General features: G+C 34.6%; 1 protein-coding gene across 5 annotated transcripts in view; it reads left to right on the forward strand.

Annotated features, from left to right (window-relative positions):
• The window catches only part of MYO6 (myosin VI), a 137,027-nt gene that overhangs the window by 95,049 nt on the left and 16,725 nt on the right, over positions 1-25,253 (forward strand). For all 5 annotated transcript variants that reach the window (XM_069488911.1, XM_069488909.1, XM_069488912.1 and 2 more), the window contains exons 15-28: positions 1,592-1,664; positions 3,186-3,313; positions 5,728-5,823; positions 6,114-6,287; positions 9,590-9,628; positions 11,361-11,454; positions 15,323-15,453; positions 15,550-15,627; positions 17,523-17,652; positions 19,910-20,000; positions 20,796-20,946; positions 22,500-22,708; positions 23,351-23,429; positions 24,315-24,475. In XM_069488911.1, the coding sequence (XP_069345012.1) occupies positions 1,592-1,664; positions 3,186-3,313; positions 5,728-5,823; positions 6,114-6,287; positions 9,590-9,628; positions 11,361-11,454; positions 15,323-15,453; positions 15,550-15,627; positions 17,523-17,652; positions 19,910-20,000; positions 20,796-20,946; positions 22,500-22,708; positions 23,351-23,429; positions 24,315-24,475 (1,634 nt within the window). The remainder of the gene's footprint in view (positions 1-1,591; positions 1,665-3,185; positions 3,314-5,727; positions 5,824-6,113; positions 6,288-9,589; positions 9,629-11,360; positions 11,455-15,322; positions 15,454-15,549; positions 15,628-17,522; positions 17,653-19,909; positions 20,001-20,795; positions 20,947-22,499; positions 22,709-23,350; positions 23,430-24,314; positions 24,476-25,253) is intronic.

A 25,253-nucleotide genomic window follows, 5' to 3' on the forward strand; every position in this document is an offset into this window, starting at 1 on the left:
CTGCCACTGCCAAACAGCTTTCTACTTTCTTCCTTGTCCTTGGGGGTCTCCTGCCCTTCTTCCAAGTCCCTTCTACTGCCTACTTGCCTTTTCTCTATGCACAGTGGCAAAGGCACCAGGGCAGGAGAGTCCATGGAGCCATTGGCCTGAAGTGCCTCTGGGCTGTACTTTCCCTGCAACGGTCCCTTGTGGGCTGTACTTTGTAAACAGCCAGCCTGCAAATGGCTTGCCTTTGGCCAGGCACCACCTCTGGTCCAGTAAGGAACTTCCTGCCACTATTCGTGGTAAATAACTGTGGATGTGGCAGACATTCAGAATACCAAGTCTAGGAAAGTTGCTTTCTAATTCTTTAGAGTGCCGAAAGTAAAGGTAGCTTTGAATCAGTTTATTTATGAGTAGGCTCACAATTTTTTCCCTGAATTTGGATCCTCCACTATTTCCTACCAATACCTTTGACTTTCTTTTCATAGTACTATTTGAGATATGTTTTATTGAATGAGAGAGTAGAAGTAAAAGGACCTGAGAGGTCATCTAGTCCAGCCCCTTATTTTACGGATAAAGAAACTAATTCCCAGAGCATTCTAGTAACTTCTGCAGGTCTGAGCCCCCCTTTTCTGTTTGCTGTCCTACGATACTGTATTTTCTTCATATTAGCACTGCTATATTCTAAGTTATTTCCTCCACTGTATCTGGGCTGAAATGTGCAATATTTATTTTCCTGTTCCCATCCCATCTATCTTTTCCCATATTTTTATTATGTCTATGTCTTTACGGGCTTCCCAGCACATTCCAGCTTTTGTGTATTTTACTTATATGCTACAGTTAAATGAATTCTGGCATAAACAAACAGATAAAACAAGTACTTATCAGTAAGATAGTTTATTTGAAAGTGTTTTATCCAACCACATTAGTTCTTCTATTATCATGTGAAGTTTTACTTGCATATCTTTCATTTAACATGACTTAATCCTTCCCTTCCACACCAGCTCAGCAAGAAGCTTTATCTAGAAACTTTATAAAGAGGAGACAGTACCTTGATTTATGTTTACTTTTATGACATCTTTTAAAATGTGAATTTCAAATTCAGACTGAGATAAAGTGGACAGTGCCTTCTAGAATGTTGGAAACCTTTTTTAATGTATTTCATAGGAAAAAGTATTTAAACATTCAGGAAACAATGTTAAAACAAATTACCTTAAGCTCATGGCATAGTGTACTCATCTGTGATAAAAATTGTTTAAAAATTTTTTAAGAACATACTAGACTTACATCTAAAGACTCAACTTTGATTTATATGTTCTTCTAAATTATACTTATTTTCCCCATTTGATGTATACTTCATATATATTATATCACTATGTAGGTATTGGAGCCCATTTGTAGTTAATTGCTATGTCCTTGATTTTAGTGCCCGTCTGCAAATGTTCAAAATCTGTTCCATCTCTAGAAAACTATTTAGGACTATACTAGCTGTTATATACCTTTGCATTCTAAATAATAAATGTTATGATCAGAAACAGCACAAAACATTGAGTCTATTTCATATCACACAGTATTTCCATATCTATGATTATGATTATTTCATTTTTAGGAACAAGAACTCTATCAAAAAGAAGGTTTAGGTGTTAATGAAGTGCATTATGTGGATAATCAGGACTGTATAGGTATGTATTTTTTAACTCTATCTTTGAGAAATAAGGAAAGATATAGTGAGTACATTTACTAGTGTTTTTTCTGTGTCTATGATTGACATTACTAGTAATAGGACTTGAAACTCATATTTGAAAGAGCTTTACTTGTCTGGTACTGCTTAGAAGTTATTTTTCCTACCAAGACATCAAATTTAGTTTTGTTGAAAGTTTTTTAAAGTCTTCTCTATTTATCGTGATGGGGGTTTTTCTACTTAGTAGATAACGTGTGAATTATTTAAGAGGGAAACTCAATTGCTTAGGCAGCAAAGGGATTTATCATCTCACACGAGGAAGTCCATAGTTAGGCCAGGCTCCAGGCGAGGTGTGTCAGGGTTCGGCTCTGTTTTTCTGCAGTTCTCTTGGTTCTGCTCTCCTCTGTGCGTTGGCAGCACCCTCTGGCTGGTTGCAGGTTGGCTCGGAAGTTCCACGTGTCACATCCAGATAATACTGTGCAGCAGGAGAACAGGGCTCTTTTCTCTATTTTAGCAGGGAAGAAAGCTTTCCCTGAAACTCACCCTCTCCCCAACCCCTGCTAGCTTTCAGTCTTATTTTTCTTTCCGTCCCATCTCAAAAATAAACTGTTGGACAAGGCTTGTTTTGAAAACTCAATTTGACAATCTAGTTAGTAACTCGTGCTAGATTTGGACAAGATAATATGATAATGATATTACTTTACATCAGTATAACTTTTCAAAGCACTTTCACATCCCACTTAGTCTACTCAGCATTCCCTTAACATGCTGTACCCTTTCTTGCTTGTGTCTTTGACTGTGCGGTTTGATATCTTGTCTGGAACTTCTCCCCTTCCATTTATCTTTTAGTCTACCTATACCTCCTTCAGAATACTCGAGTTTATAGCTTTAATTCAACATGCCCCTCCATCACTATCACTACTTGCCCAAGAAGCATCAATTTCTGACCAGTGCAATTAGAATCTCCATTTCTCTTCCTATAGTGCTGTCTCACTCAACAATTCTTATATATTGTGTGTAAGCAGTTTACATTTTACATATATTTTGAATAGGCAGGAAATTCAAATGAATGAATGGAAGGAGCATAAAGATATGCTGTTATTGAAAAGTTTTGCTTGAAAGCATTTAGATCAGTTTCTAAAAGTATTACTAAAAAGCTATGCCTGCAAAAGCTTCTATATTTTTACTTCACTTTGCATACAGATGTCATCTGGAAAAGGAGAATTTTCTGGTTCCTTAGCTGCTTATCCTAGCTTACAAATGGAATGGTTATTACATTAGTGCCTTCTTTACGGGCTTGTTTTTCTAAGACCTATATTAAATATATGGTATTACTTTCTAATAAAAGGCCGGATTTGAAATAAAAATCCTTCTGTTCTCTATAGCTTTTGAGAGAATACTTACAGAATTATCTGTTATGTTGTTTTTGATCAGTCCTTGAAATTTGCAATCAGTAAATTGTTCACATATCTGTAAAATGTTGTTTTTACCCTACTATGAGTATTTCCATTGTTTGAAATAGATTTAATTGAAGCAAAATTAGTGGGAATACTGGATATTTTGGATGAAGAAAATCGCCTTCCCCAGCCAAGTGATCAACATTTTACATCTGCAGTTCACCAAAAGCACAAGGATCATTTCCGACTCACAGTGAGTTTGCCATTCTAAAACTGAGACTCTGTGGTGGGAAAAGAAATCATTAAAAAGATGCACTAGATATTAGATATTATTAGATAATTAGAATCATAAATTTTATAGGATTTAGAGCAACTATATTATATGCAGCACAGCATCTTATATAGATGGGCATTTAGTTTATATATGCTTTTGGTGATAATGATCTGTGTAATTAAGGCCCTTTTCTCTGGATGAAAAGTACATTTCACCTGTCTAAGATTAACAAAGAGATTTACCTGCTGTCTTCATGGTCTCCCTTTTGAGCTAAGTGACTATGAATTGCTTTGTTTTGTATGATGTGACTTTGATCATGTTCCAGGGGTTAGCACCTAAAGTTGCAAGCAACCATTTGCACATTTGTAAGACCAGCAGTGAAGGTTGTGGCTTAGAACTCTTGACTGGTGGAAGCAATGCGTATTAGATAGTGGTCAGCCAATTCACTTTAATCCTCTTTCCTAGGGAGTTTTGAATGGAAAATATACTCAGAGAAGGAAATAGAAGCTGAAACAATAGAAGGATTAGGTGGAGTAAAGGGAAAAACAGACACACAGAACAGTAGAAATAAATGAGCGGTGCACTCTAAAAGGGCCAGGAGACCTGGTTCCTGAACCGCTTGAATCCTTGTAGCAGTGAAAAGTCAAGCTGTTCACCAGGAGGCTGGACTGTGTGGCTACTGAGGTGTTCCCTGTGTTCACCTAATTCTGTTTGTCTTTTCATTCAGCCATTATCAGCTGAGGTAATACAAGCACACCTCCATCTTTGGGTCCAGAAAAAGCCTGACTAGCACAGAGAAATATGGATGTTACTTTCAACCACAAAGATAGTACAACCTCATCTTAAAGATGACAACAATGAAAAAAAAAAAGAGAGAGAGAGAAAGTAAAGCTGTTTAGTTGCTTAGTGGAATTAGGGAGCTATCAGGCATCCCATACTGTATATTATTTTGAGATTGTAACATAGCATAACGATCATTGCTTTGATGGCTCCAGGAGCTTGAGTGAATGGTAACAAATATTTTTGTTTCCATTCATCCTTCACAAAAGCAGTGGTAAATAGGGTAAATGTATTTACTTGACTAGCTGATGTAATTGTGTTAACCTTCCCTAGGGACTGAAATCCCACAACCAACTGCCACATTGACTTGAAGTTCTTCTGTGTCTTTAATTATTTCTTGTAATATGGAGCCTGTTTCTGTTACCTCAGTGGAGATAAAAATAAAAAAATACGTATCCTCAACAAAACTTGCTAAAATTGAAGCTGGGTATACCGTCCTATTTATTCACAGCTCACTGGTCTTTGTTATGACCACCCTGTGAATGCACAGTTACCTTTACCAAGGGTACTGATCGCTAGTCAACAAAATTGTGACCAGGATCTCAGAGGCATGTAACTCAAAGATTAGCAAACTGAAGCGTCAGAAATGGGCTTTGGCTGCTTTTCTCAAATGAGAACTAGAGTAAAGCAGTAAGTCCTGATTTATATAGGGAATTCTTATTATTGTATGTTTTTGAAAATAAATGTAATAACTATTTATTGAACACTTATATGTGCCAGGCACTGTTCTAATACTTTTACTTGAATTATTTCATTTAATTCTATTAGTCTCCCCATGCTCCAGATGAGGAAACATACAAGGAGAGGTTGAGTGACCTACCCAGTATGGCATGCAAAAATGGGTGGGTTTGGCTGCAGAGTCCGTATCTGACTCGTTTTCTTAGTTTAGTTTCCTCATTTTTGAATGAGATTATCTCGCTTAACCTTTGATTATTTTGAGAGTCAGATAGGGGCTTGTATGTGAAAGCATTTTGGAAACGTTAAATATGACACAAATAGTAAGATAATTAAATGGTACAACCAACCCTAAAATGGTTTAGTTTTCTTGAAATAGATTCACGCTCATTGTGTAAATATGTTAGGACGTATGGTGTGAAAAAGTGGGAGAGGCTCTATGCTGATTTCAGGTGTTTACATGGCTGCACATGGGAATTGCCTGATAGAAATGGTGTGGACTTTGGGAGATTTAAAAGTCCTCCAGGTAATTCTAATACAGCACCAAGGTCAGAACCACTACTTTAGAAATAGGAGGGTAACTTTATAAAATACCAACTATGTTTTGCATGTGCTTCTAAATAGTGGGCTTTTGGGGTTTGTGTGTGTGTGTGTTTTGTCTTAACGCCTATTTTCCCTCCTAAGAGATTACACCAAATATTTGCTAGATTTCACTGATACTTTAAGGCATTCTAGATGTTTAAAAAGCAGTACAATTGTGGAATATGTTAAAATTTCCTTTATACTTTTAAGTATTTTATATCTCAGATGTTTTCTAAAGGAAGATTATGTAATATATTTTTGATACCTTAATAACTCACGTATATGTTGTTTTTCAGATTCCCAGAAAATCTAAACTGGCAGTTCATAGAAACATCAGAGATGATGAAGGCTTCATTATCAGGCATTTTGCAGGGGCAGTGTGCTATGAAACAGTGAGTATAATTTTTACAAGGAGAAAACCATTTAACGTTGAAGCTGCACTGTACAATATGATAGCTTGTAGCCTCATGTGGCTATTTAAATTTAAATTAAATGAAATTAAAAATTCAGTTCTCCAATACACTAACCATACTTAAAGTGCTCAATATCCACATTGACTAATGGCAACTGAATTGGACAGTGCAGATATAGAACATTTCTATCATCACAGAAAGTTCTGTTGGACATTAAGGGATATTATTGTAAGATGTACTGAAACATTCATGTCTAACTTATTTTTCAGACCCAGTTTGTGGAGAAAAACAATGATGCTTTACATATGTCTCTTGAATCCTTGATATGTGAATCCCGGGATAAGTTTATACGGGAATTATTTGAATCATCCACCAATAACAACAAAGATACTAAACAAAAAGCAGGGAAACTTAGCTTCATCAGCGTGGGAAACAAGTTTAAGGTATTTGTGTTAGATAAATTATTTGAATTTTTTACTGCATTTAAAATGAAATATATTGTTTTATTTTCTAAAGTGGATAAAGTAGATCACTGTCAGAAATCCCACAAGTGAAGTTCAATAGCAGACCCTGCATTGTTGATATTTGTATGTAAAATATCATAATGTAGGCCTAATAATTGAACATACAGAAAAGCTTGCAGTTTTCTGAATGTGTTCTTTCTTGGTTCTTAACATATCTGGTTGCTTCTCCTAATGTTCTTGCTTCTGCATACTGTCTGGTTGACCTTCAAACCTTCTCTTTCCCATGTGTTTTCTGTTTCCTTCCTCATTCAGCAGTTTTGTTTTGGCTGGAGTAGTCCAGCTCGGGATGGCTAGAGAGGACTAGTTGAGTTGAGAGGAAAAGCAGGCACAGCCAGGGGCTTCAGGTAAATGATCACCTTCATGGACTCCTGTTTATAAAGTGGCTGCCATGCTAAAAAGGGCCCATCTCAAGTTAATGATTCAGTTTGTAATTTGTTTTCAATGTGTTTTCTCTCACAGTGGCATTATGGGTGCGCATATCACACTAAAATTTGATTAAAGCTTTTAATAACTTCTGTAAAAAAATACGTGCTTCAGTGTGGCAAACTCTTTAAATTGCTTGTTTAACATTGAAGAATATTTCATTTGTTTTATTATTTTTGGATCAGGGTTTTATTCTTTGAGCTCTGGCAAGGAATGTCAACAAGGTGTGTCTTAGAAATGGAACACTACTAATTGTTTCTAATTGTTGAATATTTAACATAGGAAAAATAATTCAAAAAATTACAAGTTTAATGAACAACAAACTATAATACATAGAACAAAGAAATAGAATTAATTGATCTCATATACATTTCCACAATTTATTATTATTATATTTATAATACAACTCTACATTTGCCCTTCATTGTATGTATATAAATATTGAAAATGATATAATTAGGACCAATATTTAAGTATCAGGATATTGTGATACTGACTGATAGTATGAGCCTCCTCAAATCCTTTTGGATTGAAATGGGCTCTAAATAATTAACTTGATAAAATTGTGTTTATCAGAGTTAGATTTTTTTTAATGCTTAAACATAAATAAAAAGGAAAGCTCATAATACATTTTTAGGTAACTGAATAAAAAGCCTTGAATTTTGTTATAAGCTATATTAATTGTGAGTTCCTGATTCTCTCAGTGAGCAGTTTTTTCCCCTTATTTGGGTATTCTTTAATTTCTGAATAGGCATTTGATAACATTGGTTTTAAAATAGTATATTAGACTATATGAAATGCCTATCATTCATGAAGTATTTTCCTACTGCAGTATTATAGTAGGATTGTTGATAAGAACAATACTTGAAGTTTTAGACAATAAAAACATTCCTAAAATTCTTCTTTGGTTTAAATAATCTTTTATGTTGAGCCCTGAAATGCCTTATAATTGCTTATATATAATAAGATGTATTTTTTACCTTAGACTACTAAAAGCTATAACTCAGTGATACTAAAAATATTTCACATATGTTTTTCTCTGAGATACTTTGAAATGAAATATTAATGATGTTCTTAATTTTAAATATGGCAGAATAGCTCATTAAATTAAGCTCGAATTATGTAAGGCAGTAAGAACAAAACTGGCTATCATTTATAAGCAATACTTCAGTTATCCAGCAGCATTGCAGACGAAAAATTTTCCACTGAAAAGTACTTTTTCAGGTTATTGAAACATAAACCTTTTACTGTTTTAGAAAAGGTCATCCCTTTTGATGGAAGTCTTATCCTATTATAAACATGAATATTTGTATGCTTTAAGATAAAAAAATACCAATAAAGCATAAGTTGCATAAGGCGGTTTACCCTTATGCCTTATGATCCTTGACTGCTGTTTTTTGATAATTGAGTTTCTTTCCTTTTTTCTCAGCTGCTATTAGTTTACTTTTGCTGCTTCTATTCTTTTGACTTTATCTCTTTTTTTTTTTTGGAGAACACTGTGCTTATTAATCTGTGGATTAAGGAGCATGGACTGTGTGATAGTTGTTTTCTTTCCAAATCAGTGGCTCTTAACTTGCTTTTCAGTTATGTGGTGGTCTAGATTGATTGTCAGAACTCTGTTAACCAGATAAGTAGGGTATGGCTGTATTTCTTTAATTCAATGACAGATTTATTCCATTTTAATAACTTAAGCCTCTCAGTATATATGAAGGATACTGTAGTGGTATTACAGATAGAAGAATGAAACTTGGTGTCAGGCTTATGTTGAAATCATGGCTTTGCCATTAGTAGCTCCAATAATCTTGGGCAAGTTATTTATCTCCTTGGACCTCAGTGGTTTCATTTGTAAAATGCAGCTAATATATCCTTAATCAGGATTAGTTTGTTTTATCGTTAATTAGGATTAAACATGATAATGCCCGTGAAAAGCTTTGAGTAGTGCTTAACTCATAGAAAGCGTTCAGTAAAGTATGCCTGTTATTAATTATAGCTATGATTAATACAATATGTTAATTTAAGAATTAACATTTTAATTTGTCTTTTCTAAGTAGTATAATCATCTCACTATAAAATCCAGGCATAAGAATTTTACATAATTAATTTACTTTGCAGAGTATTAAAGTGAATAAATGAATTTAAGTACCAAACCAGAATAAAATTATGATCAATATTATAAAAACAGAAAAGCATAGTAACTTGTAATGTTCATTGTCAATTTTTTTTAGAAAATTGTCCAAGTTTTTAAAAATAATTGAAATGTGAAATGTTTTAAAATAATAAAGAGAGTATCTGTAGCTAGACAGGGCAATTTAGTTTATGCTAAGTGTTCCATAAGACAATTCTAATATGTCTACCATTAGTGTATATTTTAAACGTCTTCCTTCTTAATGGTGTGTGACACACACTACACCTAGTTTGCCACATTTCAGATACTGTACTATTGATCTCTTATTAAATGCATCCCCACTATTTTCATTTTCATTGCCTATACATTTTTTCCTCATTCATCCCACCTACAAATGTGTGTATATTTTTTTAGTATAGCTAATTTTTAGTTTTTTAATTACACAAGTTCTGTGTAAGAAACTAGTGAGTTCTTTTCCTTGACATTACATTAGCCATTTTGCATGATGCTGTGTCTCGTAAAGAGTTTGTGTACTAGGACTTTGCTAAATCATAATGTGTTATATGTGGATGTTATTGCATGTTGTTTTATTCTAATAGTGGAGCGCTAATATTAACTCATGACACTGTATACTTTCGCTTTTCAAAATAAACTGATTTCCTTTCTTTCACAGACACAGTTAAATTTGCTTCTGGATAAACTTCGAAGTACTGTGAGTACTCCTAAAAAGAAAACAGAGTTTTTTAAAAACGGTCCTCTAAAATTATGATTACTAATTATACAACTAAGCATAGTAACCTGGAATAATTAGAAATACCTTTTAAAGCGTATTCCCTTTATTAAAAAAAATGAACTTTTAAAATGGTTATCATTTGATTAGGTTTGTTCTGAAGAAAGGTCACATATGTACGTGAAGCCAAATTATTTTAGAAATATGTAGAACTCTTTGAATATTATTAAATTAAGATTATCCTGTAGTTTCAGGCAGGTGTTAATCATCAGTAATTATAGAGAAGGAGAATGTATTTTTTTAGGATTAAAGATTAAGCATGTAATTCACCCTCGTTTTATTACTCTCATAGTAATATTCTCCAGACATACAATGTTGATGTGGAAAAAATGAACCTAATATTTTTATGCCCTATTATGGAGGCAAAATTTGTTAGGAGCCTATTTTTTAACTATACATTTTAGTGAACCACCCTGTTTTTTGAAATCAAAAAAACACCATAGAAAGAAATTTAATATGTGGTTTATATAAATGAAGCATGATTCCAAGGTAGTCATTTTACACACATCCAAGTGCTTGACTGAGTACGCTTTGTTTTCAAGTAGTCATTTTGAAAAGAAGGCATTTCTAAAATGTGTTCTAGAAGTGTTTGCAGTGAGCATCATTGTTGAAATAATTATTCAGTTTTGCAAGGTAACTACTCTGAAGAGAAGCAGTTATTTGGATGTCTAGTATATTAGCATCAGCACTCAGCAGTCTCATTGTATACATAATCAGTGTGCTTTCTGCCTCATTCAGCATAATCTGATATAATTGATTCAAAATGCCTTTAAGCTTTTAAAAATATTATTTAATAAACAAAACTTTAAAATGTGCAGGGGTGCAGCTTAGGGACCTCTGGGTATTTTTGAAGTAGAATTATTAAAAGGATTTTTTTTTAACACTTTAGCCTAAGTTTTAAGGGGCATAATTTTATTTATTCCTCTTTTCCTAGGGCAATTTTCTTATCACAGAAATATTGCATACAAATACATTTAAGTATAGAATCAAATCACATGTGTTGTTCAAATATTGTTAAAAATATTTTACAGTGGCCGGGCGCGGTGGCTCACGCCTGTAATCCTAGCACTCTGGGAGGCCGAGGCGGGTGGATTGCTCAAGGTCAGGAGTTCGAGACCAGCCTGAGCGAGACCCCGTCTCTACTAAAAATGGAAAGACATTATATGGACAACTAAAAATCTATATAGAAAAAAAAAAATTAGCCGGGCATAGTGGCGCATGCCTGTAGTCCCAGCTACTCGGGAGGCTGAGGCAGTAGGATCGCTTAAGCCGAGGAGTCTGAGGTTGCTGTGAGCTAAGCTGACGCCACGGCACTCACTCTAGCCTGGGCAACAAAGTGAGACTCTGTCTCAACAAAAAAAAAAAAAAAAAAAAAAAAAAAAAAAAAATATTTTACAGTGAGAGACTTTCCTTTTTGCAGTTTTTGGCGTTCAGATCTAAAATATTTTTCTAGTACTATTAATTTATAATGCAAAAATTCATTCTAAGCTTAGAAATTATAAAGTATGCTGATAAACGTTTTAATTCCTTAAGTAATTATTTCAAAAATTTCATATGTTAACATTAATTTGCTTTGAAAGTTGCTGGTATTCATAGAAATAGAAAAATAAGGATGCTGTATTTGTTGTTTCAAAAAGTACCTTTATTTTCGTAGGGAGCAAGCTTTATTCGTTGCATCAAACCTAACTTAAAGATGACAAGCCACCACTTTGAGGGTGCTCAAATTCTGTCTCAACTTCAATGTTCAGGTATTTCCACATTTTCATAATGTGTGTCAGTGTGTGTCAGTAGTTGCAGCTCAAATGCAATTTAATAGGTCCAGTGTTTTCAAATAATTCGTCATTATCTTGATTATTTTAAAGTGCAATGAGATTTTCATCTTATATTTTCTTTAATTATAAGAAAAGTGTTAATGGCAAATTACATGAGCAATATTGGGTTATAGTTTATTGTGAAATAAACTATTTTACATCATTGACGTAACATTTATGAGAACTCTTTAATGGCAAACCTGGATCTCTTATTTTAAGTCAGCTGCTCTCCTATGGCCTTCTCAGTCCGCAGCAGTTCATTTCTCATTCCCCACACAACTAACTGCATGAGGAGGTGGGCTTTAGTGTCCTTGCTTCCTGCTCCACCACTGTGAAAAAATGAAAACGGCACAATGCCCTCCTCGGCTTCTGTGACACTTCTATGCACTTGGTTAAACTGTCACTTCCTCACCTGCCTGCCATGTCTGACTTTGCTCCCCTGATTTCCCTGAGCGCCATGCCCAACCTCCGTCCCCACCCGGACTACCCCTGCTTCCTCCCAAGGCACCAGCCTTCTCCTTTATTTACCTTTAGATGCAGCTAGGGCCCTGACACTTCCTTAGACTCCCTTGCCTGTCAGACTCCTTATTTTGTTCCTCTCACAGACAGATTTACCATGAAGCTGAGGTCACTCAAGCTTCAGGGTCCTTCATTTATATAAATCCCTTCCAAAGCCCTGCACTTAATTTTGTATTATTTTTGTAATTTGCGATTTTGTGTTCTTTTCTTAATGGGCCCCACCCCCAGATCTGGACCTGCCCCTGACCCTTCTTACAGCAGCCTAGATATTGATGAATCTAATTCTGTCCCTCCTCCTTGTCTGCGCAGGGTTGGTAGGAAAGACAAATTGGTGCCAATTAAATTCATGATCCCTGGCTTTCAAAAGGCTTTCAAACTTGTTCTGTCATGTTTCCCTGGTCGGCGTGTTGTGTTTCTCTACAGAGACCAGTCAGGCCCATGTTGTTGTCCTCAAATCTCTGAGCCTTCCCTCTTTAATAAAAAACCTTAAGCTTTACCTGTTTGCTGTTAAGCACTTCTGCCTACTTACATAACCTTCCCTCCTATTAAGAAAGCTCCCACCTCTCTTCCTAGCTGAGGCTTATTATTCCTTGAAATCCATCTCTTCTCATGACTCTTCAGTACTGATTATGTATATTGAACAATTCCCTTTGAGTTGGATCTCTCCTGTTACCATTTAAACATGCTAAAATCTCATTTCTGACCCACATTTCCTTTCAGCAACCTCCCTATCTTCTTCCTCGCTGTTTTTCTCCATTTGTTCCTTTTCTCTACAAGAATATTCTTGCTTTCTCAGTCTCCTGCCTTCCACTCACTCTTTAACACCAAGAGAATTTAGCCCCCACCTTGACAAGGTCACCAGAGATTGGCTTGATCCTAAATCAAATGTCCATTTTGCAGTTCTTATCTTAGTGGACTTCACAGCCACATTTGACTCCTGCCAATCCCTTTAACATATCCCTTGGCTTCTGAAACAGCATATGTCCCTGCTTTGCTTTTGAATTCTCTGGTCTTTCCTGATTTCTCTGTAGGCTCATTCTCTTCTACCTGGATATTATTTGTTAGAGTTGTTTAGTTTTGGGGTCAGGCCTGTTTTTCTTCTCATTCTATATCAGTGCTGTCCGGTAGAATTTTGTATGGCAGTGAAAATATTCTGTATGTGTGTTATCCAATATAGTAGCCACTGGACACTTTTGGCTATTGAGTACTTGAAGTGTGGCTAGTATGACTTAGGTACTAAATTTTTAATTTTATTTAATTTTAATTTTTTAAAATTTAAATTTAATAGTCATGTGTGGCCAGTGCAGCTACAGGACATGTGGCTAGTGACTGTCATGTTGAAAAGCACAGGTGTCTATTCTCTATCTAAGGCTCTCCGAGTCCCATTGATCATAACCTCCTAAACAGTGAGTCCTAGTACTCCCATCCAAACTGCACCATATCTGACCTGGGTTTTTGCTGTAGCTTCCTAAGTATCTTCCTTGCATCTGCTCCGCCTGTTTTTCTCATGCATTCAATGATCAGCTTATCTCTAATCATCTTATCTTTTTACTGCTTAAAATGTTCTAATGGCTCCATTGATATTAGGGCGAAGAGCAAAATCCTAGTAGCATATGAGGTCCCATATGGCCTGGCCCACGTGTCCGTAGCTTCATCTCTTACCACTCTCTCTGTCTTCTCTGTGCTCCAGCCACACTAACTTTCATTTTACTTCCTTAAATGTTCCATATTCCCTCCCATCTCAAGCCTGTGCACTGCGACAGTACCAACCAAACTTTACTTCTATTTCTCCAAGCAGAGCCTAGAACTAAATTGAGTTCTGGAGATTTTCTCCTATAGGAATGATTTCCTTTATGTGTTTCATTAATTAAAAATTATAATAGTTTATATGTTCATAGTAATAAAAATTAAATAGTACAGAATATTATAAGTAAAAAGAAGTCTTACTTCTCAGGCTTGACCATTTAACTCTATGTCTTGGATGTATTTTTTATACTGGTTAGATAAAACTCTTTTCTATTCTTTTTAATTAATATATTCTATCATATGGTTGGTGGTACCATAATTTAATCAATTCATATTTAAGTTATTTCTGTTTTTTTTCTATTATCACAATGACCCCGAGGACATCTGAACATTATCTACACATATCTTTGCCCACAAGTATAAAAAGTTGTAGGATAGATTTACTGAGCCTTTGAATATTTGGATAAATACTTCCAAATTGCTATCCAAAGTTTTTACACAGCTTTACTGTTCCACTAAGAATGCACGTGTGTGTTTGCCTATGCTGTTATCAATTCTTGAGTGCTACTGATATTTTATACCTTTGCAGTCAAATAGATTAAAATTCAAGCTGACTAGAAAGGCCACCTTTCCTATGAGATTATTTTAAAGTAAAAATTCACTCATTTAAAACATTTTTATAGTTTCATTTGTTTAATTTAAATTTTTGACTGCAAGAATTTGGTATGTAAGGAGTGAGATAAGGATCTCCTGTTATTTTTGTTTTCCAAATGGCTGGCCATTTGTCATAACACTTTTTATTGTATAATCTTTTCTCCATTGATTTGAATAGTCCCAGAGACTGAAATTCAGTTCTTATTATAAACAAAATTTCTGGCATTACTTATAGCTATTGAGCCTTTCCTGTCTGTTTTACACTTTTTCTCATCTGAAAAGCTTACATTGATTCAAGGCTCATATTAAACACTTTCTAGAGTTACACTGAAAATAGATATTCATCCGATAGACTCATCATCGCAGTAGACCAGTTTCTTTGAGAAGTGAGTGAAAGGGGGTCTTTATGGTGAAATAATGAGCTCTTCTTGCTTTTCCATTTGTTCTGTTTAAGCTCTGGTGAGAATTTGGGAATGTATTTGACTACTTTTTATAGACTGCATTAGAAATCTTATTCTAAAATTAACCTCAGGGACTTGGAAAGTGGTCTAATGCAGGGCTTTGCTTTATATACTGTGTTTATGACACAGACTTCTAGCAGAAAAAAAGATGCAAACTAAATTTGAGCTTTCTAGAGACTAATAGTTTGCCTCTAGGAAATGGTTAGTCTTACTGGTGTTAGATGAAATTCAACTGCAGTAGTTTTAGGTGGTGGGTAAGTTGGGACATATTGAGTATAAAGATAATATTTCTTATGTAATATTTCATTGCTGATAATTCCTGTAAATCATCCATTTCTAAATAATTTATGAAATTGCTCATTCAAATGTGATCGTAGACTTCCCTATGGTGATTGGTAGTGATTTGTGTTTGTTTATGAATCCAGGCATGGTCTCTGTTTTGGACTTGATGCAAGGTGGTTTTCCATCCCGAGCTTCATTTCATGAACTCTATAACATGTATAAAAAGTATATGCCAGATAAACTTGCAAGATTGGATCCAAGACTATTTTGTAAGGTACAAATGCCACTCAAATTGAAATGTCTTAGCTATAAACTTGTCTTTCCTACTAATTACTAGTTGGCATTTAACTTTTTAACTTTTATTTTTCAGGCTCTTTTTAAAGCTTTGGGCTTAAACGAAGTTGACTACAAATTTGGGTTAACAAAAGTGTTTTTTAGACCTGGCAAGGTAAATATATATTTTTATTTTAAACTTTAACATGATGAATATGGATAGTTGGGATTAGTGAATATTTTTAAGTATTTAATGATTTGTGGTGTTCTTGAATGATATGGTCGCTAACATCATGAAATACATATGTGTATATGTGTGGACACATACACATACACAATTTCCCTGCTTGTGAGAAGTTTATAATGTGTAATGCTCTGTATATGATTTTTACAGCTTTATTCAGCTTTTGAAGTATTGGAATTGGAGCACTATTTACTTGACTTTTTTTTTTTTTTTTTTTTTACTTAACTAAGGATTAAATACATAAGTAAGTATTGGAAGAAAATACTTGCATTTTAAACATCAGAAGCTTTTCTAAAACATATTAATTCAGTCCTCAGTGGTTTGAGATTTTCACAGTACTTTTGAGTTTTCATTGTGAGAAGAAGCTCCACTAAAGTATGGTAGATGAATAAGGAGAAGAAAGTTGGATTGGAGTTTGTGCTGACCTCTCTCAAGCTCTAGAATGAATGAATGTATAAATACTTTTGAATGTAACATGATTTTTTTAGGCCAATACATAGTCCTATATAGTTTTAGTATTCATAAGTTCTCATACTAAATTATGAGGCTGAGTTACAGAATGCTTCATAACTTTGTTGTGAATACTTCATAACAAATATATTCAGTACAGAAATATCTAAATGCTATTTACAATCTGTTAGTAATACTATTTTGACCATTCCTAACTTATTTAATATTGATTGGATAATTGCATCCTCATGATTTTTAACATGATTATTACTATATTTAAATAGCCAACCATACTTGCTTGATTTAGCAGAATCATTTAATACCTCTAGTGTCTTGAAAGATAAATTAATCATTGTAAATAAATGTGATTTTTCATTTTTAAACAGGAGATGAAAGGTATGTGTGCATTACCAATGTATGTACTTCCCTGTGAATATTTTTAGTGCAGAGGACCCACACCATTTCCTAAACAAGAAGAAAAACTAAGAGAAAAAGAATATATAAATGTTCATAGTTGGCTTAACTTTAAACATACATATTTATCATAAACTCAACATTTCTCTTATTTCAGAACTACAGTAATTATTTAAGAATAGCCTGATAGAGAAAGCACTTGGTCTTGTTTCCTTCCAGAAAAATTAGAAGGATTTCTTGAAAGCCTAAGGCAAACATTCAAAGATCTTTAATCTCATTATGTTACCTTTAATTTAATTTTGACTGTAAGAAGCTGTTATGTTGATTGGTGTGTGACATCCTTAATATTGTAGTGGGAAATTTGGTAAAGGGTAGAAATCAGTATGGAATTTGGTGTAAATAGTGGAAATAATGCATTTTATTTTATTAAGAACCTAATGGCTGTTTTATTTTTGTTGTCTGGCTTTTAATAGCAATTTCTTATCTCTATCCAAAACGGGGATGAGGATTGGGAGGAACAGAATAGTGTTGGTGTGGTACCTGATACTCTATAGCTGACCTTCACTTGTCAAGAGTTACATAAGCATATCTGAAAACGTGGGTGGGCCAATTCAGAGATATATTAGTCCTTTTTCATTCTTTTCTCAGTAAAGCCTTGCCAACCATCTATAATTAAGTCATTTGAGATTTTTTTTCTACTCTTATTATTGAATCTGCTACCTAGCAATGAGTAGCCTCTCTTACCTCCAAAAAAAGCTCATGAAGGAAGGAGGAAAGGAGAAGCACAATGTGGCCAAGTGTGTTTGGGTTTGCTATATGCTCTAAGACGTGTCTGTGTAATTGGCATGCGACCATTTTCAGAAAGTTAGATTTTGGACCTGAATTCTGTTTACTTTGTGTCTTTCTGTATGCTTAAACACATTTCTCTTTTAATACTGATACTAAGTTATTTTACTTCCTAGTTTGCAGAATTTGATCAGATTATGAAGTCTGACCCTGACCACTTAGCAGAGTTGGTTAAAAGAGTTAATCACTGGCTAGTCTGCAGTCGCTGGAAGAAAGTTCAGTGGTGCTCACTCTCAGTCATCAAATGTAGGTGTATTCCTTCACACCAAGATCTTCTGTTATTTTAGAAGTGAGATGGTTTGTGGAATGTTGTAAAGTTGTCCCAGAGCTGAATGTTGGGCAACAGGGACTGACTTTTGTTCACACTATGTCCCTGGATCCTTAAGCAATACCTCATGCATAGTATGTGATAAGCTGGTATTTGTAGAGTTTTAAAAAAAATTTTGGGGGGTGTATGATACTTCCTTTATCTGTTTTTTGGGTTTTTTTTTGTTTTTTTTTGTTTTTGTTTTTTTGAGACAGAGTCTCACTCTGTTGCCCAGGCTAGAGTGAGTGCCATGGCGTCAGCCTAGCTCATAGCAACCTCAAACTCCTGAGCTCAAGCGATCCTCCTGTCTCAGCCTCCCGAGTAGCTGGGACTACAGGCACGCACCACCATGCCCGGCTAATTTTTTCTATATATATTTTTAACTGTCCATATAATTTCTTTCTATTTTTTTTAGTAGAGATGGGGTCTCGCTCTTGCTCAGGCTGGTCTCGAACTCCTGAGCTCAAACGATCTGCCCACCTCGGGCTCCCAGAGTGCTAGGATTACAGGCGTGAGCCACCGCACCCGGCCACTTCCTTTATCTGAATGTGTTATGGGATATCGATTTCATTGTACCTTACACAAAACAGAGCTCACTAACTGGATTCTTTTCTCCCTCTCTCCGCCCACCCCTCAACACCATCCACTCATCTCAGAGACTTAAACCAGAACTTTTCTCTTTCCACCTATATGGCATCTAATACCCATGTCAAAAATTTCAAGATTGTAGCTGTCTTTCCTTTTTTATCCCTGAAATCTTGTCAGTCACCAAATCCTACTGATTCCTCCTCCAAACATTGACATTCCTTCCTTTTTATTGCCAATGCCTCAGTGGAGCCCCTTTCCCCCTCTTGCATAATAATTTCAGTAGCTCCCAAACTGATTTTCCTGGCTTCCCAGAGTTCTGTCTCTAAACTAAAAGCCTTTTATGTCTCTCCTTTAGTAGAAGGCAAAGTCTAAATTCTTAGAATGTCTTTCAGGGTCGTGGGGTTTCAGTTTTTCATGTTAGCCTCTTCTCCTACATTCCCTTCTTAGATCCTGTTCTTTGACAGGGAGCCAATCAGAATCCTGAAAGACACAATCCCAAATACCATAATCCCGAATGTTGGAATCCCAAAAGATCAAAATTCTGAAAATATAGTTCTGGAAAAAAATAATTAGAAAATTATTTAAAGGATATTTACTTAAATGTTTAAAAGGGAATTTAAGAAACATAAAAACACAACAGAACACTTCATAGGCCACTTTACACAATAAAATAGGCAATAATGACATATTTTTGCAAGAGTAAACACTCAGGGATGCATGTGTATAGCAGTTATGAGCAAATGAACTGTATTCATAAAGAAATAGGTCAAAAAGGGAAATATATAAATGCATATCACTATAGTTGGTAATGCGCTTGAGGCCAGAAGTTTAAGACCAGCCTGAGCAACATAGTGAGACCCCTTCTGTACAAAAAATTTTTTAAACATAATAAATAGATAGGTAGACAAAAAGCCCAACCAGCCAGTCAGCCAGCCGGGCATGGTGGTGCCCATCTGTATTCTCAGCTACTCGGGAGGCTGAGGCAGGAGGATCGCTTGAGCCCAGGAGTTTGAGGTTGCAGTGAACTATGATGATGCCATTGCACTCTAACCCAGGCAAGAGGGTGAGACACTGCCTCCAAAAGAAAAATTTTCAAGTTCAGGTCATCCTAGAAAATTCTGGGTAGCTGAAGTTAAGTAGATTCTTTTACTGTAGGATTCTCAGAGGCTTCACTCTGTATGTTCGTTGCAAATCTTCAAAAGGAGATAGAGTGTGTGGCTTTTCCTAAACTCATTTGATGGATAAATCCTTTTTCAATACATCTGTTCATATTTCATAGAACAAGTGTTGCCTAGGACAGTTGGAGAAACATAGGGTAGCACAGTAGGGAAATAATGCATTTAAAATGTAAACCTGGCCACGTACATGATATGCTTTTTATTTTTAAGAAGTACAAGAAATTTTGAGCTTCAGGTTAGTGACAAGTTAAAAAACAGTATAAGAAATTAAAGAAATGTTAAACTTCCTTATTTTGATGTCTGATATAGTATATTCATCGAAATTTTATATTTCTTGAGAATTGCTTTGTGGCAATGTAATTTTTATGTATATTATATGTCCAATTTAAACTGAATAATTTTCTGTCACTTTATTTACTCTTACACATAGTGAAAAACAAAATAAACTATCGAGCAGAAGCCTGCATTAAAATACAAAAAACGGTTCGAATGTGGCTTTGCAAAAGGAGACACAAACCCCGGTAAGATGAAGAGTGCCTAAAAATAACCCTATAAAACCTAATTACTCTAATATAAACTGGCAATAAAGTCATAATGAAAGACAGTTTGGATACTCAAGGAGTTTTCTCATGCTTTACAATTCATGCTATATCATTCTTTATAAAATATATTAATCTGTTATTTGTAATATATATTTGAAATTAATTGATTCATTACTTCATTACTTGCCTCATTCTACAAAAGGATATGAAGTGGCTTACAAAAATGTAAACACTATAACAGGCTAAAATAAATGGTTGAGAGAAGCTCTTTTATTCTGTTTATCTTAGTTATTTGAGTTTCTTGATGATATCAAGTTGACGTTGTTTTTAAAAACATCTCATTAATATTTTGACCATATTTTTCAAGATCATCTGTAGGGATTATATTGTCTCACTGTAAATTTAGTCATTATTTCTTATTCGAATCTTTCATTATTAATTTAGACTTTTTAAAGTTGGAGGTCTGAATATCTATCGATCCATCATACCTTTTCAAAGAGATTAGATAACTCTTTTAAGTTCTATAATTTAATTCTCAAAGTCTATAATCTAAACATAGAAGGCTTTAATCCTATTGGCAAGCATCAATGTCATTCACACCCACATTTAATTCTTTTAACGCTCAAAAAGAGATCTGAAAAAGAGAATACTAAATAATATTGAAAACAAATGAAATATCCTACTTGGCACTATCTGTTTAGTATTTATAAATGAAAAATCAACCCAAAGCATTAAATGGTGAAATTAAACTCTGATGAAATGTTCTGTGTCCAGCATTGATGGCCTGGTTAAGGTGGGCACACTGAAAAAACGACTTGATGAATTTAATGAAGTTGTAAGTGCATTGAAAGATGGAAAACCAGAGATGAATAAACAGATCAAGAATCTTGAAATTTCTATTGATGCTTTGATGGCCAAAATTAAGGTATATAATTTTAACTCAAATGACTTTGACTTCTTACTATCATTTCATATCTTCTGTTATTGGTATTGAAATTGTATAGAAAATGCCCTTATTTTTTCAAAGTAGAATATGTTAACAAGTGTCAAGTCTCAATGATGACAAGTGGATACTCATTCTATTATTACCTGTACTCTTCCCTATGTTTGAAAAATTCATAGCAAAATTTTAAAGAAGACAGTTTTTATGCAGTTTTATCTGTTGCTAGGAAAGATACGTCTTCCCCCAAACGAGTAACTAAAATACTCTTTGTTGGTAAACTTTGTTGGTAAGTGTTTGTATAATCATGATTTAGGATTAATGCAAATAATTTTAATTTGTTTCATGCTTTTCTATTTTCAGAAACTAATTTTTAAATTATAAAAGTAATGTAATATTATTGAAAATTTAGAGAAAACCACCAAAACTCCCAATACTCTCACACTAACAGCCAACTAGAATATTTTTGTATATACCCCTTACAGTCTTATTTTAGATGCATACATTTTTACATAGTTCTTTTCACAATATACATTTGTATCTCTACCATTATGTTATATGCCTTGTTCCTGATAACACATTATCTTCATAGAGGCTATAACATAATTTACTTACCCGTTATGATTGTAGCAATTAGTTTCCTCCCCAATTTTGTAGGAAAAAAATGGGGCCTCTTTTTTGTTTTGATTTTTATTTATTTGATTACTAGTGGGATTGAAAATTTTTCTGTATGCTTATTTGTTAATCTTATTTCATCTATCTCTTCCTATCTTTTCCTCAATTATATTTTAGGGTCTTACTGCTTTTCTCAGCTACTTTCATAGGTCAGTGCAGTTATGTAGGCTATAATGAGTATCTTAAAGTGAGCTTTTCATATTTTCTCTGCAGATATTTTATGTAGATGGTAGTAAATCTTGGAGTAGAAAGGAGAAAAAAGATCAGTAGAGGAATGAAAATGCTATAGACAGACTTGGCTGATTTTACAAACCTGTCAAGGACCATCCTGTTTTATATGGTGGCATTAGCGATGAAAATTAACTCCGCCACGTTTTTTGAAGGCTGATTTAGGAAATCATCTAACAATCTTGGATGTATTTAGTAATTTCTTAAATATTCTTTAGGTACTATTTGAACAATATTATTAAAGATTAGTAACCTTTGGCTAAATTAGCAAACCATTCCTTAAAAAATAATTTTTAGCTACAGTATATTACCTTGTTTGTAGTACACCTGTAGATATTGATTACTTGATTTATAGAAAATAGAGTGAAATATTTGTGTGCAGAGATAGCTTTTAAAAATTTTTCCGATAGTTCTTAGTGTACTTTTGTAAAAGGGGCTTGTTGCTTACCAACTTTCCCAGTTTTTGCTGTATACGTGCATATTGGAGTAGTTTTTTAATAATTGTGGTAAAAAACACATAACATTAAAATTTATTATCTTAACCATTTTTAAGTGTTCAGTTTAGTATTAAGTATATTCACATTGTTGTTCAAAGAAGAGATAATTTTAAGTACCTGTTTATTTTTCTTTTTAAGTCCACTATGATGACAAGACAACAAATACAGGCTGAATATGATGCACTAGTCAAAAGCTCAGAGGATCTTCTCAGTGCATTGCAGAAAAAAAAGCAGCAGGAAGAGGAAGCAGAAAGGCTGAGGCGTATTCAAGAGGAAATGGAAAAAGAAAGAAAAAGACGTGAAGAAGATGAACAACGTCGAAGAAAGGAAGAAGAGGAAAGGCGGATGTAAGGCATTTATATTGTTTTGAATTAGAAACTCAATAGAGCAGTGAATTCTTAATAGTGGATGGTAGTTAATGACCATTCTTAAAACTGTATTCTGATTTTAATGAACTAATTTTGAAATAAGTTTGAAAGCTGAAAAAATAAGCTCATTTTATAATAATAACATAAAATGATTTTAACTATAATCTGAATTTTGGTTAGGTTTTTAAACCTGAGGATTTCTTCTTTTTAAAGCTATGACCTGTACGTTAATTTACAAGCTAGATAAAAGGCACTTCTACTTTTCTGCAGTTTTAAAATTGATCACATTTTGGGAGACTACCATAGTAGGATAGAGAGAAGGAATGTGAGTTGTTTAGCTGGAGAGAGAGTAGAGGGAAGCTCATGTAATTAGGGCCCTACAGCCAGGCTTTGTAACCAGGTTAATCTAGAGATGTTAAAGGTTATAGAATGTAACTGTACTTGTTTTATATAAGAATTACTGTCAGAGTAGATTTTGTTTTATTCAGAATAAGTCGATGATGTATGTGGCTAGGAGGTTAATTTGAGTTCCCAATCTGTTGTCTAGTAATAGTTAAATTGCCTTCTGAAGGATTCTTTATTTTTTATTAAGTTTTTGAAGAGTTTTCTATTTTTTGTTAGGAAACTTGAGATGGAAGCAAAGAGAAAACAAGAAGAAGAAGAGAGAAAGAAAAGGGAAGATGATGAAAAACGCATTCAGGTATATCCTTACTGGACTGAATTTTTATCAAAATAGAATCTACAAAGTTATCCAAGAAGTGAAAACAAGATGTTTATTTGCTAGATATGCTGTCACTGATTTATCTCAGAGACGAAAGGCAGTTTCTGAAGTGGTTATGGGATGGGACTTTGGAGCTTGGGAAGTGGGTTCAAACCCAGGCTCTGTCACTGACAGAAATTGTGACACTGCACACATCATAATGCATAACTATGGGCCACAGTTTTCTCTCTGTAGAGTCGGGTAAATAATCATCGTGAGCATTAAATGAGTTAGCACATGTTAGAGCATTTAGAATAGTGCCTAGTTCAATAAATATTAATATTGGTATTATTATACCTAGGGGAAAGTCAAATGAATATTCACTTTTAAAATATTATCATATAAATTTATAGATACTGGTATTAATAAATAAGGATTAAGATATCCTCTACACCCCCAGTTTTCAGAAAGTCTCGTGTCTGAGAATAATTGATCATGTATTTGAGTTTCTGTTTGTCACGGCTTTCGTAATGTATCCTACGCATAACCAACAATGAGACAGAAGTTACCAGGAATTTAAAGTGTTAGTCCTAGGATACTCATGTGATGTTTGGGATACTGATATCATAGTCATAGACTTGTGAAGCTATGGTTCTCCTACCTCCTCTTAGATTTGGAAATGAGGAAAGATGGGGATGTGTTTGAAGCATTAATCACAATATAGAAGAAAACAGACTGAAGAGATTTGTGTTCAAACGATATCTATTCCTTAGTAAAGAACTTGTATGGAACAGTTATACTTTCTCTGTATTTTAAGTAGTAACGGGAGTCATCGAGTAGACCAGTGGAGAAGTCTTGGTGAAATGACTTTTCTGACATTGGCAGGCTGAAGTGGAGGCCCAGCTGGCCAGACAGCGGGAGGAGGAATCCCAGCAGCAGGCAGTGCTGGAGCAGGAGCGCAGGGACCGGGAGCTGGCCCTGAGGATTGCCCAGAGCGAAGCCGAGCTCATCAGCGACGAGGCCCAGGGTGACCTGGCGCTCCGGAGGTACTGGGACCCTGGGCGGGGTGTACCACCCTCTCCTTTGCTCTCTTCACCTCTCTGCTTCTCATTTCCATGTGAAAGGGATAAGAGAAAACCATATTCCATAGGTTCTGATATATTTGAAGTAAAATCATTTTAAAATTCTGTGTATCCACTTTTATACCTAAGTAAGTGAAGTAATTAATTTTCCATAAAATTGTTAAACCATTAAAAAATATTAATGAAACTGTAGGCCAGGTGCAGTGGCTCATGCCTGTAATCCCAGTACTTTGGAAGGCCAAGGCAGGAGGATTGCTTGAGGCCAGGAGTTCGAGACCAGCCTGAGTAAGAGGGAAACTCCCATCTCTACAAGAAAATGGAAAAAAATTAGCTGGGCATGGTGGTGTGTGCTTGTAGTTCCAGCTACTAGGGAGGCTGAGGTAGAAGGACAGCTTGAGCCCAGGAGTTTGAGGTTGCATTGATCTATGAAGACACCACTGCACTCTAGCCTGGGCAACAGAGCGAGTCCCTGTCTCAAAAAGAAAAAATAAACTAAAATTTCATTAATGAGTACTCTGTTAAGAAAATATTTCAACTTTTACTCTGAAATTTTCTAAGAGTATTGTATATGAGGTAGACATCTAACTTCTAAATAGCTGTCCTCAAACACTGACATAGAAATAAGTGACTATTAAAATGCAGTTTATTATATTTGAGGTTGAGATTTTTTATTTTCCTAATGTAAAACATTTTTTTAAAATATTTCATACACCTTCACACTTGAAATGAGGAGAAATTTACC

The sequence above is a fragment of the Eulemur rufifrons genome, chromosome 15 (genome assembly GCF_041146395.1).
Source record: "Eulemur rufifrons isolate Redbay chromosome 15, OSU_ERuf_1, whole genome shotgun sequence".
In the NCBI taxonomy this organism is placed as follows: domain Eukaryota; kingdom Metazoa; phylum Chordata; class Mammalia; order Primates; family Lemuridae; genus Eulemur; species Eulemur rufifrons.